Source organism: Excalfactoria chinensis, chromosome 14 (assembly GCF_039878825.1).
Source record: "Excalfactoria chinensis isolate bCotChi1 chromosome 14, bCotChi1.hap2, whole genome shotgun sequence".
NCBI lineage: Eukaryota > Metazoa > Chordata > Aves > Galliformes > Phasianidae > Excalfactoria > Excalfactoria chinensis.
This window is the reverse complement of record NC_092838.1, coordinates 9,453,004-9,472,398: the sequence shown is the minus strand read 5'-3', so window position 1 is coordinate 9,472,398 and position 19,395 is coordinate 9,453,004. Positions and strand designations below refer to the sequence as shown.

Below are 19,395 nucleotides of genomic sequence, written 5' to 3'. Positions count from 1 at the left end.
CTGAGGGACATCTACCAGACAGGAGCTTAGATTTATCAATCCAGTTTATTGTTGACACCACGAGCATTTCTCATCTGCCCCCTTGTCAAGCAGGTGCCATGCTGTGTTCTTTATCTGCACAAGAAGTTTATTATACATATCTGAGCTGTACAGTATAAACAATCAGAAAAGTAAATACATCCCACTCCTCCCAGGAGAAGCAAGCCCTCATACACACTAGTAAATACTAGGGTTTGTTCACAATTTGATACCTCACTGCACTGTAACATAAAGCTCTGGGGCTGTACAGTGCCTCCAGGTGTGCCTAGAGAGTCAGGCCCCAGAGAGCAAAGGATTTTGCTCTGGTGTGATTCAGCTGGACAGAGTGCAGCTCCAGTTCAGTCTAGTGCACAACAGGCCACTGCAAAGCCCTGATTCCTGGGCAGAGAGAGAAGTGAGGAGTGCATGCAGTTTTCCTGAGGGCTCTGAGCAGCCCCTTTCCTGCTCTGCAGAGTTCGGGAGCCAACCTTCCTCCTGAGTCAAAGTCAAGTGAATCACCAGAGTGTCACCAGGAGCCCTGAGCCTTTGCTCACCTGCCTGGTAGAGCTGAGTCAGTGGCTGAGTGACACACAGCTTCCAGTCCCTGCTGGAGACTGGTGGGTACGATTGTGGCCGAGCAGAAAAGCAAGGCACTCATTTGTCGCAGTGAAGGATCTTTGTCCATCTTGCCTTAGAGAAGTCAGGCCAGGCTGTGTTCAAATCCGGTGCATAGATGATTCTGACATCTTTCTCCTGCCAACTGCAAGACTGAGCCCAGAAAGCAAACTATAGCAGTGAAATATCTGAGATTAATTAAGGCCAACCCTGTTAAGCATCCCCTTTTTAGCATCACAATCCTCAGAGAGCTGTTGTTGTGAGATGCAATGGTAACATCTGATTTGCTGCCAGAGCTTAGACCATGCTGCTGTAAGTGCAGGGCTTGATGCAGGGCTTCATGGCAGGCTGTTTTAATAGGGTTCGGGCTAAACAAGATCTCAATGTCTCTATATGCGGAAATCAGGTCGGGTTTATCCCTTTAATGTTGCTAAAAGCACACAGAACACTTAGAAGCTGTGCATGCAGGGACCAAGCAGTTGCATGGTGGAGCTGCCAGTGCAGCCCTGCCACACTGTGCTGCAGGCTGCGGGTCAAAGAGCTGCTGCTGGGACTTTGAAGCCTGACTTTCTTCCACAGGGAGCCTGGTAGCCCAGCAGCAGTAGCACCTCTGAGATGCTCTGAGCTGGGTGGGATACAGGGCAGACTTGCAATGGCCCCAAAGAGCTGGAGGGAGCGGACAGGACACGGTGCCAACACCCCCTGAATGGGGAAAGTGAACCTGGCTGCTCTGGAATGTCCCACTCTGCTGGGCCAGCTCTGGGGTCTGGGCTGGGGATCTGCCAGGGCTGTAGTGGCAGAGCCAGGCAATAAATCTGTACAAGGATGAGAACCCTGTTCTCCAGGGCTCTGCCTCAGGGAACTGCTGGTGGTGTCAGCCCTTGGCTGAAGCTGTGTCCCCTCTCACAGCACGGCTGGGAGCAGTGAGATTGGAGCCCAGCAGCAGAAAGGCACCTGACATTGGGTATGGCACCAGGGCTCCCAGCAAGGCATCCTGCTTGGGATCCTGCTCTGGGTGCTTGTGCTGCATTTACCACCCCAGAGCTGGTCACCTGCACCTGCATCTTTTTCATCACACCCTGCTGCTTTCAGGGCCTGGCTCTGCAACCTTGATATCCCAGTGCTGTCTTGAACCTGACCTGCAAATGTGAAAGTGTACAGGAGAACTGGAACGCCAGCCTGAATGTCTGTGCCTGAGCAAGGAGGGCCATGCAGGGCCATCAGCTCGGGGGGACGAGGAGCTGCCCGCAGCCTCCCTGCCCTCTGCCAGGAGCTGAAGGAACTGGGATGCTCCCGGGACATAGGTGCAGCTGTAAGGTGAGGCCGGGCAATGGATCAGGGGAGAAGCGTGCAGCACCCCAGTATGTCCTTCCATCCACTGCAGTGCAGGGCAAGGTGCTGGGAAGCAAATGGAGGAAAGCTGTGCAGTCCTGGCCCTCCCTCGTGCACCCTGGGCCTCATCAGTTCTGCCCTAACCAGAGCTGCTCCTGCAGACGGACCCTCATACCACGAGAGTTAAGAGGATGCAGAGCTGGAGATGAGTTTTTTGGCTATTTCCATGTCTGATTTGGCAACCAGAAACCTCAGCTTCTTCCCTCCAGAGCGGATGAGGTCCACAGCACTGCAGAGTGACAACAGGGAGAGGTAAGAACTGCATCTGTGCACCAGGGACCACATCCTGAACCCATTCATCTCCACCTCCTTCATCCCCCGTGGCAGCAGCAGCCACACCGGGCTCATCTTCAGCTCTGAAATGTATTCCTACGCTTTTTCTCCCCATTCCCTCTTCCAGCCCACCCGAAGCAGCTGCCTTCCCCATCTCTGACATCCCAACCCCAGCAGGGGGTGTCACCCACCTTTGGTAATCGGCCCCGATGAGGCTGGTGCCGTTGACAGCCAGAATGCGGTCCCCTATGGCCAGCCTGCCGTCAGCCGCCGCGGGGCTGCCCTCAATCAGAGTGCGGATGTAGATGCCCGGGGAGCCCAGCGGTGTGTGCTGCTGGGAAGGAGGCAGTGAACAAGCAGAATGGACACAGGGAACTTGTGCTCTCTCTCCACTGCCCTGCTTGGCTTTGCCAAGCACTGAAGGATGGAGGAAAGCCCTCACTTGTGTCATTTTCCTCCTCCCATTGGCTCCCTCCAGCTGCAGGCAGCTGTGTCAGGCATAGCAGGCAGCAACCCTGCAGCAGAGAGCTGCAAGAGATCTCTCCACACCTCATTGTCCCCAGACAAAGCTGCTTAGCTCCATGCACCGCCATCAGCTCTGGTAATTAGGCATTCCATGCCACACGCACCCCCACAGCTCCCGGCAGAGCCATTGCTGTGCACTCACCAAGCCATCGATCAGCCCCATGCCCAGCCCCAGTGCTCCCCTCTCCAGCTCCACCACGAAGACGTAGCAGAAGTCATCAGTGGCCGAGCTGCGGCTGGAGGACTCCGGCGTGGGGAAGTCGTAGGGGGTTGGCGAGCAGCCTGCCAGCAGGGAGACCACCGGGTTACTGCTCCATCACCACCCCTCGTCAGCTCTACCAAGGAATTCCCACCAAAGCCAACCTGGGCTGTCCCTAGGGCTGCTTCCCTTCTGGGACAGGATGCTCTAGGTGCTCTCCCCATGCCCAAGGACTGAAAATCCCCACGAGAGCCATGTGTGCTGGAAATGGGCACCCAATGTGGCCGTGCAGGCTCTGATCCCCCCACCCCTTTCTGCACCCTTTCAGGCAGTATCAGCCCTCCGTACCTTCAGGGCTGCCACCTTTGGTGCTGCTTATCCCGTTCCTCCTCGGGTCCTGCAGTCCTTTGGTTGTGCCCTGCGGGGACTCAGGGCTGGCTGAGTCGAAGTTCAGAGGGGTGGTGGGCGGCGTCAGCAGGCAGGAGGGGGCTGGGGGGGCCGGGCCTCTGCCCAGCTGCAGCTGCTGGAGCTTCTCCTGGAGCTGCTGCTCACCGGTGGGGTGCTGCCGGGGGCACCCATTGGTGGCTGAGGTGAGCGGAGGGGCCTCGTCTGCCTCCAGGTCAGTGCAGCCCCCCGGGGTGCAGCGGCCCGATGGGGGCACGGTGCTCCCCGGGGTCATAACTGGGCCCGGGCTCACTTCCAGCACTTCTGGGATGGGTGGCTCGCTCTTAGAAAGGAGAAAAGTGCTCTGTGAGAACCTGGGTAGGCAGCTGTCACCCCATAGTTGCCCCCCATCACCCTGCCATTGAAACCCGAGCAGTTTGTGTGCTGCTGTGAGCATCCCCAGCACAGCAAGAAGAGACTCCTGGTGGGAAAAGACCTCTGAGATCAACCGAGACCATCCCCACCATGACACCAAACCAGCTCAGTGCCACATCCACACGGTTCTGGAACACCTCCATGGGCGGTGAGCTCACCACTCCCTGTTCCAATACCTGATTGCTCCTTCTGAGAAGAAATGTTCCCTGACCTTTGGAGGGGCTGAGCACGACCCCTCGCTGCCATGGGGGCTCTTGCTCTGCAGGCTCCAGAGGAAGTGGCGGATGTAGAGGAGGTGCCGGTAGATGTTGTCATCCAACGTCTCCACCTCCAGGTCCACCTTGAAGCCGGCGCTGGGCAGGACGATGGGGGGGTGGTTGTCGAAGGATTCCAGCACTGTGTCTGCAGGGCACATACAAGGGGATGGCAGGGCAGGCAGATCTTTCCCCCCAGCCCCACTGTGCCTCCAAGCAGCATCACTTGGGCATGCAGGAAGGGCCCCACACCTTCTGTGCACACTTGCATCCTTCACATCCCAATGCCATAAGACTATTGTTACCCCTGATGACCGCAGCTGCCTACAAGACCCCCATGGTTTGAAGGGCACCGCCCATTTGGTTGATCCATAAAACCTTATGGGTGACAGCAGCATGCAGTGCTGGGGGCTCACCAGGTTGGAAGGCAGCCGTGCTTTCCTCATCCCAGGGCTGCCATGCTGCCACGCTGCCCACCTCCATGGCCACCTGGCACTGGCTCAGTACCCGGTGCAGCTGCGCAGGGCTCAGCGCTGGGAACTCAGCTCTCAGGGCTGGCCACGTCATCTGGGCAAAGGGACAGCACAGGGGGTGAACACCATCCCATCACCCCCATCCCATCACCCCCATCCCATCACCCCCATCCCATCACCCCCATCCCATCACCCCCATCCCATCACCCCCATCCCAAACCCAACGCAGCCAGCACCTCACCTGCAGCAGCTGGGAGCCGGGCATGGCCAGCAGGTTGGCCACACTGGCCAGCTTAGCAAAGAACTGCTGGGAGAGCTGCTCAAAGCCGGCTCCACGCAGCCAGTCCAGCAGCAGCCGCACGCTGGCTCGCAGCTTCACACCCTGCGACCAATGGAAGCAGCCAAGAGAGGAGCCTGCAGGGCACAGCATGGGTTGGGCAATGGAACCCCCATGTTCAGCCAGAGAGCCTAGAGTAGGGCTACCCTACAGTGCAAATCCTGATTGATGTCCTCACGTTAATGTCCCCAGTGGCTGTGACTCAGTGGCTGGACCTTGCCTGGCAGTAATAGCAGCTGGGGCTGTCATGCAGCAGGGCTGCTGTGATAATTAGGGCTAACGAGCACCATCCTGCTCCTCAATTACAAGGCAGGGTGTAATGGCTCATTAGTGAGAAGCTCTCTGTGGAGCAAACTGAAAAGGGTTGAGGTTGGGATTGACAATGAGGATAGGGTTGGGGTCAAGGATGGGTTTGGAGATGGGGATGCAGATACAGCTGGAGGTGATGAGTTTAGATTTGGGGATGAGGATGAGAATGGGGTTGAAGATGGGTTTGCGTTTGGGTATGAGAATGAGAATGGGGTTGGAGTTGAAGATGATGTTGGGGATGGGAATGGGGTTGGGGTTAAATCCCTCCTGGAAATGGGAACCCTGAGGGGAGAGGCTGTGTCTGCTCTATGGGACAGGGGAGCTCTGCTTGAAAACAGCTCAATAAGAGTCTGAAAGCAAATAGGCACAGCAAAAACCAAACCCATGAAATGTGACCCAAGATGCTGGGGATGGAGCACTTGGGGAAGCAAAAACATGGGCTCAGTAACTGGGTTTGTGCTTGGCATCCCCATACCAGCGTGGGACCTGCCCACCTCCAGCTGCTCAAAGTCCCCTCTTCCCAAGGGGCACTAGGAAGGGCTGGGTGGGGGTCTCCAAAGGTCTGTGCCCAGCATCAGCCCAATGAGGGAGAACCAAGAGGAGGACAGGGACTGACCCTTATCCAGGAGCTGGTTGAAAAGCAGCGTGTTGGAGAAGAAGAAGAGGTAGGCGAACATCTGGGAGGTGATCTCAGGGTGCACCTCATACTGCCGGAGCAGGTCCAGTGCTGCCTGGTAGATGAGCACCACGCGGCGCAGCTCCTCGGGCAGCGATGGGGACGCCCGCCAGCCCTCACGGCTCTCATTCTGGAAGGGGTTGCACTCCAGCAGGGCCGGCAGTGAGACGTACAGACACTGCAGGAAGCAGAAGGAGCTGAGCACTCACTGCAGGACCCAGGTTTGTTTGCTTGTGCAGGAGCCTGGGTAGGAGAGCAGCACCTTACACCCATCCCTGCTGGGGCAGAGGGATGGGCGAGCACGGAGCATCCCTGCACACAGACGCCTTTCTCCGGCTGCACACTGCATGCTCTGTTCCCTGCCAGCCCCGGGGCTGCTTTCCACCATGCCCTGAATCGCAGCATTATGCTCTCCCCAACACCTCCTCCCAAGCAGGGAAGCACACCGCGGTCATCCAATACTTTTTCTGGGCTGCGCCCAAAATCGAGGCACTTCAGCCCCAAGGAAAACACCTCGGTGCTGCAGAAGCTGAACAACTCCTGCAGAACTGCTGGGGATGCTCACGCTGGAGGCGGTGCCCCGGGGCACTGCGTACCTTGGAGATGTAATAGACACACTGCTGGAATGTGTACATGATCACCTCCTCCAGCACCGTCATCGCCTCCTCGCTGGCTGTGATGGTCGAGGAGAACAGAGACTCCTTGGAGCCTATAGGATGGAAGGGGAAATTGGGGAGCAAACCTGGCGGGGCTATCTGATGGCTGCAGGCACCAAAACAGCCCCAACCCTGCAGCTCACTGCACCCTGTGCTCCCCAGGGTGAGGTTACTGACTCTCCCAGGTTGACATCAGCAGTGTGACACCCCCAAACAGGATGAAATTGAATTTAGAAGCTGATTTCCTCCCTTTTTCCCCCTTTTCCCTTTCATTTCAAGGGCACTGACCACTGCCTGCAGGCAGGGATCAGTCGAGGGGCCGCGGAGTGAGCAGCAGCCCCAGCACTACCTTTGACATCCATCTCCTCCTCCATGCTCTGGATGTAGGTGGGGGACTTCTGCTGGACAAAGTAGAGCACCTCAATGGCGTTGGACATCCAGAAGAGGATGTGCTGAAGATCTGGCAGCAGATCCGCAATGGTGAAACAGGACAGGGCAGCGGGGTCCTGACTGGGGGGTTAACAGAACAGGCATTGCAGCATCACTGCTCACTGCAGGAGGATTTGGGGTGAAACCAACCCAAAAAGCAGCGGAGAGCTTTTGCATCCCACTGCTGAGCTTTAGGAAAGCCCAGTGCAAGCAGCAAGCTGGGGGCTTCTGCTCTACAGGGTAGGTTTTGTTGGTACTATTTCTATGGGGGACCCCAATGGTTGAGCCAACCCATCTGTGGGAATTGCTGCAGGGTGGATCTCCCCAACAAATCTGCTTTGCTGCTGCTGCTGGGTCTGGTGGTTCAACTCAGCCTGCCCAGCTCTGAGCTGTCCCAAAATAAAGCAAAACAAATAGAAAGCAGCTGGGAGGTTTCTTAATGGCTGAACCATTTTTTCCTGCTGTAGCAAAGGGCTGGGAGATTGCCCTAAAGGAGACCTCAGTGCAAGCATCAATGGTTTCTCCAGATGTTGCTTTGGAGGCTGGAATTTGGGACTGGTTGGCAAAATGAGGATAGACACAAATTCCTGGGATTTAGCAGGAAAATGCCCAATGTGTGTAGCTGTGCTGGCAGGATGGGTGGGCACAGCTGGGTGGGAGGGAGAATTGGGCTGAATTCCCCCAGTTTTGGGGTAAAGAAAGGAGGGTGGCACTTACTGCTGGGATTGCTTCTCGGCCAGCTCCCGTGTGCGCTCCTGGGCAGGGAGAGAAGGAGAAAGCACAGATGGTGACTGTGGGTATTGCTGCACATGGGGAGCTGAGGGGATCCCCATTGTCCCCACCCTCCGGTGCCAACTGACCCACACTGTCCTCTGGATCATTTTGGCCGCTTTGAGCAGCAGCTGCCCGAAGTCCCCAGGCTGGAAGCTGGTGGCCGAGTGCTGGATGCAGAGGCACAGCAGAAAGGCAGGTGTCAGCTTGTGGTCGTCTCCCCCCGGCTCGATCAGCGTCATGATGCGCCGCAGCAACAAATCCTCAGCCTCTGGCTCAAACTCCAGCTGCAGCCTCCTGCGGGGAGCCCTGGGGCCGTCGGTGGGCTCAGGGCTCTGTCGGTTGGCATTGAGCCCCCCCTGCTCTTTTAGCAGGCTGCCGCATGTCCCACATACAGAGGGGCCCTCGGGGTGCAGGGCCCGCAGCCTCAGCAGGGTCTGTGCCGGCAGCGGTTGTGCCTTCATGGGGTCCTTGTAGAGCAGCAGGTAATAAAGCCCAAGGGACAGCAGGTCCCCGTGCCGCAGCTCAACCGTCCGGGTCACCGCAGAGAAGTTAACGGAGACGCTGGCACCAGCGATAGGCTCCAGCACCAACTTCTCCTCCGAGCGGTGCCACGATGCTCGCAGCCTCCTGATGGTGCAGTGCAGGGGTAGGATGTCTGGTGCTGACAGGCTGATGCTGGGTTTGCTTGCCTGCGTCCTCTGGCCCACCGTGTGCTGCTCGCGGTTCAGCAGGTACACCAGGCTGTCCTGTGAGGGGGGAGCACATGGAGTCAGTGGGGCCTGCAGCCCCCCGCCACCCCCATGCCTGGCCTTGGCAGAACCACGGTTCCCTCTTCATTTTTTCCTTGCACAGGTGGGGAAGCTCATGCAGCACAAAAAAGCGTGGGCGGTGCAGCCAGGACCCGTGTGCACCCCACTGCTCCTGCACCCAGGTGTGCAAATGGGCAGAGCAGCGAACCCAGCAAATAGGGCTGGTAAATGGGCACCATAACTCCAGGCTTGTAACAGATGGGGCTGCTCTGGGCAGAAGGAGCCCTCCCGCCAGCTGTAGCTGTGGGCAGAGTGGTGCCCCCCAAGCAGGTTGGGGGGGGGCTGCCTCAGCCTGTCAGCACACCTACAGCAGTGCACACCAATGCCTCAGTTTCCCCATCTGCATTAGCACAGACAGGGGAGAGCTGCAGCGCTGGTGTCACATTGGGACAGAGCTGGAAATCTCGGATCAGCCAGATATTCCACCTGGACAAAGCAACCATCAACCAAAAGAGCCATCCCAGTCCTTTCCAGTTCTCCCAGTGCCTGCTGGGCTGGGGAGAGAGGAGGTTCCCAGACGCGCCGTCTCGCACCACCTCTCATTACATTTACCAGTAACGAGGCAGTCAGACGGGGACGGGGCAGCGCTCGGCACCATCCCTGCAGAACCGGCTCTGCACTGCACCGGGGCAGGGACGCTGCTGTGGGGCTTTTCTGGAGCGTCTCTCCTCCAGCCCTGCAGCCACATCCCCATCCTGCACAGCAGCCGGGCAGGACTGATTGCACACCCCAGCCCCACACAAACTCATTTTCCTAAGGATGCTTTTTCACCCCAACCCCCCCCCCTCCCACCCCACACCCCTCCCCCAAGAAACACCGGCCATGCACAAAGCTCCCCATCCCCGCAGGCTTTAGGAGCAACCAAAAAGAAAACCAAAAGAAAGGTTGGCGGGGCGGTGAGCGCTGCGCGGTGCTTACATGCTGCTGGCTGTAGCCCTGCAGAAGCAGGAGGTGCGGGGAGTGGTAGAGGGAATACCGCATGCTGCTCCCGCTCCGCTCCTCGGGGCCGCGCAGCGCGGGGCAGTGCCGCCGGAGCTCCTCGTCCCGCGGGCGGCCCAGGCTGCTCTCGCTGAGGCTGCGCCGCAGGGCCGGGGGGGTGCCGAGCCTCTTAGCGCCCGCCAGCACCCGCATGGCCCCCCGCGCCCGGTGTCGCTGAAGCTTCCGCGCTTGGGCGTTGATGCCTGCGGGGGAAGAGATGCGCTGCGTTCAGCTCCGCTGCTGGACCGGCAGCATCCCGCACCCCATTGCGGTGGGGAAAGGAGGCAGCGTCGGAGCGCATCCCCATCCTCAGGGGTGATGTCCCCCAAGAGAAGGGAGTTCTGTGCCCCCTCGATACCAAAAAGAGGAACCCGCAGCCCGCCCCCCCGCCTCCACCCCCCCATGTCCCCACTGACCGCGGGGCAGCCGGGGAGCTCCGCGTCCACAGCATCCCCTGCGCTGCCGGAGGAAAGAGGGGCTGGAGAGAAAACAAGCCGAATTTTTAGGGGGGGGGGGGGGGAGGGAAGAAGAAAAAAAAAAGGAGAAAAAAAAAAAAGAAAGAAGAAAAATCCCGGCAAGAGAAGAGCCTGGATGCTGCCTACTGGCTGTGAGCGGGGCTGAGAACCCCCCCCCCCCCCCCCCCCCAAGACTCCAGGGAAGAGGGCAGGGAGCTGCGAGCCGCAGAGCCGCCGCAGGACCCTGCGCTCAGCACCTTCCCCCGAGCAGCGCTGGCTGCGAGATGAATGGGATTTGGAGCGAATGAGCAAAGAGCCCGAAGGCAGCAGCGTCCCCCAGACCGAGAGCCGGGGTTCCTATGGGACCCCCCCGTGCTGCCAGCCTGGCTCTGGCTCTGCAGCAGCGATAGGATGAAGTTGTAGGGTCGGTGCTCGTACCTCTGCATTACAGAATGGCAGAATGGAGGGCTTGGGGAAAGCCAGAGGGATTTGGAGACGGCAATGCACAGAGCCTGGGGCTGCTTAAAGGGACACACAGTAAGCCAGAGCCCAAAAACAAACCTGTCATCTGCCTTATTTGGTGAGGAACGGGCTGCCGGCACCGAAATACATTTCTCTGTTTGTTTGTTTTAAATCGAGCACTCCTTTGGTGGGAAAACGATAGGGATGGGGAGGAGGGGGAGGAGAAAAATAGCACCCGGTGTTGGTATGTTGTGGGATTAGGGCACAGCATTGCCCCACAGCCATTGCCAAGAGGGGGACAGACCCTCCCCACGCCCCCTTTAAAAGGCAGTGGGGTCCATCACACTGCACTGCAGATGTGAAGTGCAGGGATGCAGAGCTCTGAGGGTTCCCCCTTGTCACCCCACTGCCTGGCCCCAGAAGGGAACACGGGGCAGCCCTGGTGCAGCTCCTCACCCCAGGGGGCTCGGGGTCCCCCCACCATCACTGCTCCCTTATCTGAGGGCAGTCAGTACAGTGTTTGCTTTGCGTAGGAAACCCATGGAGGAAAAAGCTGTGTTTTCACTGCCCACAGAGCCCCCATCACTGACTGCCCCCAGCCTTGGAACTGCACTGGAAAGATAAACAGTTCTTTTCCTGAATGAAACAAAGCCCATCCATTAGCCAAGGTATGCCTCCAGCCCTATGGCCGTGCCTTCTCCTGCCTGGTGGTTGAAGGTGATCCCACCCAATGGGGGCTGCTGTCCCCAAACCCACCCCACATCCTGGGGTAAACCTGCTGGGTTTGCTGCATGGGATCTCTGTGGGCTCTGCCTCTTTTTCAGCCCAGGGAAGAGGTGCCCTGCTCCTGACTGGGAAATGAATCAGATCATAAATAACTGCAAGGGACGCAGGAAAGATTTGTTTCTAATTTGGGGCAAACACTCTTTCTGATGGTCACTGCTGGGCAGCCCCCATAGGAAATGCTCCCTGGCTGCAGCTGTGCCAAGGGGTACCTTGTGGTACCCAACAGAGCGTGTTGGAGGGGAAGAGGCTTCATTGCCATGGTTTACACAGCATGCACGTGGTTTGGTTTGTAGCTTTGCAGGGAAGCCCGACCAGCACAGGGCACAGCATGCAATGGGGTGTCTGGGAGGAGCTGTATGCATCCTTACTTTGTGGTGCTCTGCCCCCCAGCTGCCCCACATTGCTCCCCTAAAGGAGCAGGGCTGAGCAAAGCCTCATTTCCCACAGAGCTTCTCCACCTGTATTGCTGAGGAGCAGTGCCAGGAGAGCACACCTCCCTCCCCCCTGGGAAGCAGCTAATAAACTAATTAGGATAATGGGTAACCGAGCAGATAAAACTCTTAAGCCATTTGCTAACAGGCCACCAGTGGGTGTGGGACCTTTCCCCTGGCTCAGCAGCAGTGTCCCCATGTGATGCTCTGAGTGGGAGCAGTTCCATACAGGTATATCCCTGTGGCTCCCACTCAGCCCCACTCTGCTTTCCTCCCAGGCAGCCTCCAGCCCCACCTCCCTTTAGTTTTGCACAGAAGCCACATTTTCCACTCCAGCTCCCTGCTGCCCCAGGCACACAGCTGACGCTCAGCTCATGGCAAGGGGACATACGGGTGGTGGCAGGGTGACCCTGTTGGTATCACCCACAGTCCCCACCACACCAGGAGCTGCGTTTCTCTTTGAGGTGCTGCTGAAGAGAGGGGAGCAGATGCTTTGTGTCCTCAGGCCAGCACCACCAGCACAGGGTGGGGAGGTTGGGGACAGGCCCAGCCGAATGGGGCAGCAGCAGAGGTGAGGTTTTAGCAGTACATCTGTCAAGCAGATAGCACAAATAACTGTAGCTGGGGGGCTTTGTCTCAGAAAAGCCTGTCTGGCTGCAGAAAAGGGTTTAAAAAGAAATAAAACCATGAGAAATGAGGGCAGTGCCCTCCCCACAGTGCCCAGGTTGAGGTGTGAGTGCTGCTGCTCCTGTCCCAGCTGGGGACAATGGCTGGTGTCACCTGGAGCTGATGTCACCTCGGGCTCATGCTGGCAGCCTCTGAAGAGCAGTGGCACAGCTCTCCCACCACGTGCAGCCACATCTGACTGTGAGTTTAGCACTTAGGTCTTGCCCTGTTTTCTATTTAAAAACTGTTTTTTTTTCTTTCTTTCTTTAGAGCCAGGGCTCTTGCAAAGCACTGAGCATTGCCCTGATCCCCCCTGGAGAATGAGAGGGGGTGCCTCATCCCTGACCCCCACAGCACCACAGCAGCTCCTTGCACTTGCAAGGATGAGGAGTGATGGCCTCAAGTTGTGCCAGGGGATGCTCGGGTTGGATGTTAGGGAAGTTTCTTCTCCCACAGAGTGGTCAGGCACTGGCATTGCTGTCTGGGGAGTGGGGGGGTCACTGTCCCTGGTTGTGTTCCAGAGCCACTGAGATGTGGCACTGAGGGATGTGGTTTGGTGTCATGCTGGGATGGGTTGGGGTTGGTGATCTTGAAGATCTTTTCCAGATTTAATGATCCCATGCCACAAACTGACATCTGCAAGACCGTTGCCCAGCTGGGGTCCCAAATTCCCCATGGAGCACCAAGCACTGTCGTAACCTAACAGCATTGCAATCAAAATGCAGCTCCTGTCTCCACCATCACCCCAACCCAAACACCCCATAGCCACAGCCCCTGACCTGCAGTGGTGGTGTCCACATCCCTGGCCGCCATCTCCTCCACCTCCGCCCGCCGCCGCAGCTCCAGCCGCCTTGAGAATCCTTCCCGGGGCTTCCACAGGTCCTGGATGAGCAGCGGCTTCTCATGGTCCCCAAGAACCCTCAGCCCCTCCGTCTGCCACCGCTTCTCGGGTCCCTCGAACCTCCCGATGACATCACACAGTGCATACTGCCTGGCATTCAGCTGGCTCAGCCCATAGCGCTCCAAAGCCTCCTTCACCAGCTCCAGTGCCCCCGAGCTGCCCGTGGCCAGCACGCTCTTGTAGTTGGTGCCTGCACAGATGTTGCCTCCAAAAATCTTCAGGATGCCGGGAGCCGAAAGTTGGGTGGAGAGCTCAGCTGGGTCATCCCCATCTGGGAAGGCAGAAGTGGAGCTGCGATCCTTGTAGCTCAGCGTCCGGTACAGGACCTGGGAGAAGAGGCGGCTCTGGCGCTTCAGCCGGCTCTTGGATGGTGGAGCCATGGTGGAGGAGGACCCATAGAACATGGCGTGGGACGTCGTCAAGGGCAGCAGCTGGGAATGGGGATAGGGAGAGATCAGGGGTCAGAGTGGCAGCTACCCCCCGAGGGATGGGGACGAGCTGTGCAGGCGATGCTGCAGTTTCCAGGGGCAGCAGCACGGGATGGAGGTGTCCCCAATGCAGCCCAGCAGTCAGCTCGTCTGCACCACACAGACACCGCAGCATGGATTTGTCCCAGGGAGGTTAATTTCTTCCGTGTGCATTGCGAGGTCCCTCCTGCCTAAGCACACACCCATCTGCACTGGGAGGATAGCAGAGCAAAGTGGGACCCGCAGAGCCCAGCCTGGGTGGGAGCCAGAGCTCCGGAGCCACTTTCTCTAACGAGTTTGTGGAGCAATCCCATTTTTTAGAGGTGAAACAGAAAGCTCGAGTGCAAATTGAATTACTCTGAGGCCGCTGCTAAATGCTTCTGCTCACTGAGAGGCACGGGGTGAAAACAGGCTCTAATTGGCCTTTCTATAAACGTCCTTGTGCCAGCAAATCCTGCTGCTGTTTTGCAGAGGACGTTAAAGCACACGGCAGCATCGCCAAGCAGTGCCTGAAATGTGCGTTTGTTGTCCACCTCCACTGGCAAAAGCACGTGGCCAGGGATGTGGGTGGCTCCGTGTGTGCTCAGCAGGACCCAACCCGGTGCAACCCCAGCACTATCAGCAGTGCTGCCAACCCTGGATGGCCTCCACGCTGCCATCTAATTTGGGAAGAAAAAGCATCCCTGCTGCTAATGGAAGAGGTCACCTTCTCACTGGGAACAGCCTCGCTGCTGCGCACAAAGGATTTCTGCAGGGCAGGGACCTCCCGGGGCCAGGAGAGCCTGGAGTGCTGCAGATGGGTAAACTGAGGCACCAGTGAGTGCCACGGCAGCAGGACGAGCCTGGGAAGCTGCTGCACTCCTGGTCACCCCTCTCATCCCAGGGACACCTCAGTGTCGTTGGGACTTCACAACCCTCTGGCCCCAAAACCTTTGCTGGGTCTGGGGAGGCAGCTCCTGCTCCCCCCTTCCAATTGGGAAAACTAAGCAGGGACAGGGCTGGAGCTGCAGCTCCTTTGTGTCAGGGGCTGCTCCTGCCTGGGCTGCCCCTTTGTGTCAATGTGGGACACCCCTGGGGCACAGGGGCAGATCCCACCTGGGAGCAGGACAGGTGGGACCCCAACTGCTGCATGCAGGAACTGCTGTGAGCAAGGATGCAGGAGATAAAGCTTTGCCACTGAGCCACTGGGTCAGGTGGGCAGATTTAATCTCCTCTGCCCTGCGCTACCCACTGCACAGAGGGAAAACCTTGCAACATCTGCTGCCGTGAGGTCACTCCTCCATGCCCACGCGGCAGGCAGGTCCCTGCCTCTTTCAATTTGGTATTTATAGCACTGCTATTTTCCTTCTCTTTCTATCAGACACAGCACCTGCAGGGAGCAGGGGCAGAGCCTTTTCACAGAGCGAGGGCTTGGAAAAACACAAAGCTCAGGCTGAGACGAACCCCTCGTGTTCTCATCTGCAGTGAGGTGAGCCCATCAGAACCAGCCCATCTGCATAACCCCTGCCTGCCCCCAGACTGGGCTGACTGCACATCTCCCTGCTTTCATGGGACATCACACCCACGCCAGCTCATTCTGTGCTCTTTCTGCAGTGCTGTGACAAACACCTTTAGTATTTACACGGTCCTTCCACCAAGCAGACATCCCGGTGCTCCTGCCCATACCTTGCCATCCTTCTCACGGACTCGCTGTCCTTCCATCCGTCCTCCTCCTCAGTGTGGGCCTCCCCCCAGCACACATGGTCCCAGCACACATCTGTCTATAGGAAGAAGAGGAGGAGAGGTCATGGGCTGCTCGGAGACACTGCAGTGCCCGCTTCTGCTCTGGGTGCTCAGAGATGCCATGTACCACGGTGACATGCAGCACTGCTGACCCACCCACAGTCCCAACAGTTTTATTGCTCCTTCCTTCAAAGCAACTCATGCTGCAGATGAGGTCTGCTGGGCCTGTGCAGGAAGGATGCAGCACCCATAGGGGGGCAGATATCCATCATCCATGGGTGGGATATCCCAGCCCAGCTTCAAGCTCAGGATCCATCTCAGCAGGAAGATTGCTGGAGGAAACCCAGGCATGGACAGCAAAGAGGGCAGGGAGAGAAGAGTGAAAGGAAGAGAAATGAGATCAGAAAGGGAAAGTGAAGAGGAGATGGAGGTTACAGGCTTGCTGCTGATCTCGACTGCTTTCCCCAAGCCTCTGCCTTCCTGGAGACACCCATGGGTACACAATGGGTCCTGCAGCCACAGCCCAATCGTTTGCCCATCAGGATTCATTTCTCCTGAACCTTGGCCCAGGATCTTGGTGTGTTTTCCTGAAGATTGAGGAGTGCCACCAAGCAACATCCCCTCACTCTCCTTAGTGCAGATCTGCAGGAGTGGGACCAGCAGGAACCAAACATGTAAGGGAGAAGGTGCACCTGCAGCATGATTTCATGGGCATTACTGGAAGGAGGCAGCAGGGCATGAGATAGAAAAGAGCCTGTAGCAATTAAAGACTAAATCAACACCCCATTAAATCCCCTGGCCAGGGGCTGGGAGTGGGCTCAACTCAACCCATCACTAGGTATGTTAGAACCCTCTGCCAGGTGCTGGTTGGGATGCACAACACCAAGAGGGCCTGGGCAGCCCCCCCCCACACACACACACACCTCCCTCTGCTGCTGTGATTAATCACTCCCGCTGCTTAAATATTTATGCCTTCTTTGCAGTGTCTGGCTGCCAGACATTGATTCTAGTCATGCTTTGCTCCATGCAATTAACGAGCTGTTGGCTACCACCTATTTTCTCCCCTGCAAGAGTGTTTGGATGCTTTAATTGAGCCCCATCCACCCTGAACTGATGAGAAGTGGGCAGATCAGGGGTTGTTCTCTTCCCCGGCTGTAGGGTGCTTTCTGCACCCCAACCCCAGCCAGATATAGGAGCTCCTTTTGGCTGTTGTCAGCTAAAATCCAGGTCTGACAGTGCCACGCCATGGGACTAGGACTGGTCCCTTCCAACCAAAGCCTTTCTATGATGAAATACAATGTATTCTTACAGCAAATGACCTTTCCTTTTGCTTTTCCAGTGCAAAATCATCATTAATGTGAAAAGTCCCAGTTCTCCAGCACAGAAAGGGAGGCAGACACACAGCCCCAGCAGCTCCTGCAGGACACGGGCTGTGCTCACCCCAACACGTCAGGGACAGGAAAACACTCAAAGCTCCTCTTGTTATTTTTGGGAGCAGAAAGATTTCCCTTTCCCAGCCGGCTGTCGTTGGGATGCATTTTGTTTGCCCAGCTTTGTCCAAGCTATGAGCGCTGTGCTCTGTGTGAGCTGTAGGTTTCCCAAAAACCATTTCTATCTCCTCCCAAACAAGTGATCAAAGCACCGAAATGCTGAGGCAGGGCGGTAGGCAGCAGTGCCCAGCAGTGAGATCTGCTCTGATAACCGCCTTCCAAACGGATCGGGTATATTTCATGTGGGCTTTCTTGGTGCTGGATAATGCCACCCCTAAATACCGGACTGGAGTTAATACCACAGAGCATGGATTTTTACAGGAGTATCACCTCACCTCACTGTAACCCCTCACAAAGCCATTCCACAAGGGAGCTGGCACTCTGCACATCGGGGGGTGGAACCACTTCTGCTATTTTCCACCCGCCACGTCGATGACAGGAATGTCTTCCTGGTGCTGAGGTCTTTCATCAGCCCAGGCCCAAACTGGATCCCTCCTCCCACCCAGGGGACAGGATTGGGCCCATCAACCTGTAGTCACCAGGTCACCATCGCTGTTACAGCACTTGGTTGCTATTACAGCGACATCCCCCAGGGCTCGTCCCGCTCAGCTCTGCACACGTGTGCACATCACAGATGGACAACGAGGTTCCAGCAGTGACCATCCCAGAAAGGTTATTTGCACAGGGCCCTGTTTGAAAAGTTTCCCTTTTTTAAATGTTTTGTTTGTTTTCTAATGGAAACCACGCAGACTCGCAGCCTCAGTGCAGCAGGAACGGCTGCAGCCTGGATGCTGTGGGGAGGGAGAGGCCGCCCCGGCACTGCAATGTGGAACAAATTAGAACTCAGAGAGCAGAGGAAATGAGAACAGCCCGGTGCTGGCGCACTCAGTCTGGCTTCAAACCTCTGCAGATCCCCTCCCTGCAGCCCAGAGCCGCTGCCCACACCCTCCATGGAGAATCCCTGCACCCCCTCTCCAAAAGGCAGGACCCAATCTCTGCTTTGCAGCACGTCTCGTTATTGTGTGTGTTTTTATCTGTCTAATCTGGGGCCAGGCTGGTAATGTCAGCTTCAACCCACTGCTGTCCTGAGCCGGATCAGTGTGGGTAAACTCCTTATGGTGTTATTATTAGCAGCACCACTCCACGATGGCACCCAGTGCCCAACCCAGGGCTGCCCCAATGGGACAGCTGACAGCCTGCCGTTCCTAAAGGCAACAACAGCTTCACAACCAGATTACAATGATTTGGAACCTACAAAGGAGGAGGCAGCTCCCTTTTTTCCCTTGCTTTTTATTTTTATCCTCCTTTTGTAGGGTCTTTTGAGCCACCAACATGCTCCAGCTCTCCGGTACCAAGTCCCAGTGACCGCCTTCTGCCTGTGCAGCTCTATTCACACGCACATCCAAAAAACATTTCACAAAGAGAGTTTGCTTTCCACTGCTTTCTGAGCTGCCGAGTCGCAGCAGGCAGCCTAATTATGAGACCTTAGCAATATATATATATTTTTTTCTAGTGATAATTAACTGATCCTGGAGAGCACAGAAAATAAGCACTTCCCCAGCAAGTAGAAACCTCCCCTGAGTTTTCTCTGCTAAAGTTATAACTCAGCAAGAAAGCTCTCCAGCCTGCTGCGAAGCGCAGTGTCCCCAGACTCTCTGCCAAGGCTTTGGGTTGCCATCACGGTGCCAAGCAGCTGCGTGCAGGCACAATAATGTGCATGCAACACCAATGCAACAACCCCAACGGGGGCAGAATCCCAAAGGTGGTGAAGGGGGAAAGCACCCAAGGGGCGGGCAGAGGTCGGATCTCACCGGGCAGACAGAGGGACAGAGGGCTCAAGGGGCATGGGGGTCCCATAGGGCACGCATTAGGATGAGGGTCCAAGGTGCTGTGCCCCATGGTGCAGCCCTCTCGTGCCCGGCGCGGCTTGCAGGGCAGGTTTGGTCTCCAGTGGCAACCAAGCAAGCCTAGACTCTCGCCTGCCCTCCTCTCCCGAAGACGGCATCTAAACGGCCCCATCTCAACGGGGTCCCGGCGGCTCCATCCCGGAGACAGCCGCGGGGACAAGCGAGGGGTCCGCGTCTGCGCGGAGGGACAGGGGTCCCGGCGATGCTAAACCTCCCACTCCACGAACACTGATGAAATAAATGACAAATAATGATCGTAAAGAAGCAAGGCGACCCTCCGTCCCGCTGCCCCCCGCGGAAGGTACTCACCCGGCGCAGCCCCGGCGGTGCGGTGCGGTGCGTGCGGGGTCGGGGCGGAGCGGAGCGGAACGGAGCGAAGCGGCCCCTCGGCGCCACCCCGCGGCCTCCGCTGCCCCAACAACGCCCCGAGCAGCGTCCCCGGGCGGGTGGGGTGATGGGGTCGGGCTTGGGGACAAGTTCGGCGGCGTCACAGCCCCAGGGGAGCGTGGGGACAGCGGGGCGCTGCGAGGGAGAGGGCAGCGTGTGGGTGCGCGGGGCCACTGCGGGCCGTG

General features: G+C 57.5%; 1 protein-coding gene across 3 annotated transcripts; it reads right to left on the bottom strand.

The window, feature by feature from the left end:
* Positions 1 to 33: 33 nt before the first annotated feature.
* RADIL (Rap associating with DIL domain) lies at positions 34 to 19,258 on the bottom strand. 3 transcript variants are annotated; one of them, XM_072349612.1, is made up of 16 exons: positions 19,133 to 19,258; positions 15,370 to 15,464; positions 13,116 to 13,668; positions 9,477 to 9,739; positions 7,836 to 8,495; positions 7,693 to 7,730; positions 6,896 to 7,056; positions 6,487 to 6,599; positions 5,831 to 6,068; positions 4,810 to 4,982; positions 4,512 to 4,662; positions 4,053 to 4,243; positions 3,371 to 3,749; positions 2,966 to 3,105; positions 2,490 to 2,629; positions 34 to 2,254 (listed from the first exon to the last, which is right to left on the bottom strand). In XM_072349612.1, exons 2-16 carry the CDS (start codon positions 15,403 to 15,405, stop codon positions 2,149 to 2,151), a joined length of 3,342 nt encoding a protein of 1,113 aa, XP_072205713.1. In that variant the 5' UTR covers positions 15,406 to 15,464; positions 19,133 to 19,258; the 3' UTR covers positions 34 to 2,148. The 3 variants fall into 3 exon arrangements, with proteins under 3 accessions (XP_072205713.1, XP_072205714.1, XP_072205715.1); XM_072349613.1 differs by having other exon boundaries at positions 15,370 to 15,460; positions 19,133 to 19,164; XM_072349614.1 differs by lacking the exons at positions 13,116 to 13,668; positions 15,370 to 15,464; positions 19,133 to 19,258 and adding an exon at positions 9,953 to 10,062.
* Between the last annotated feature and the right edge of the window lie 137 nt (positions 19,259 to 19,395).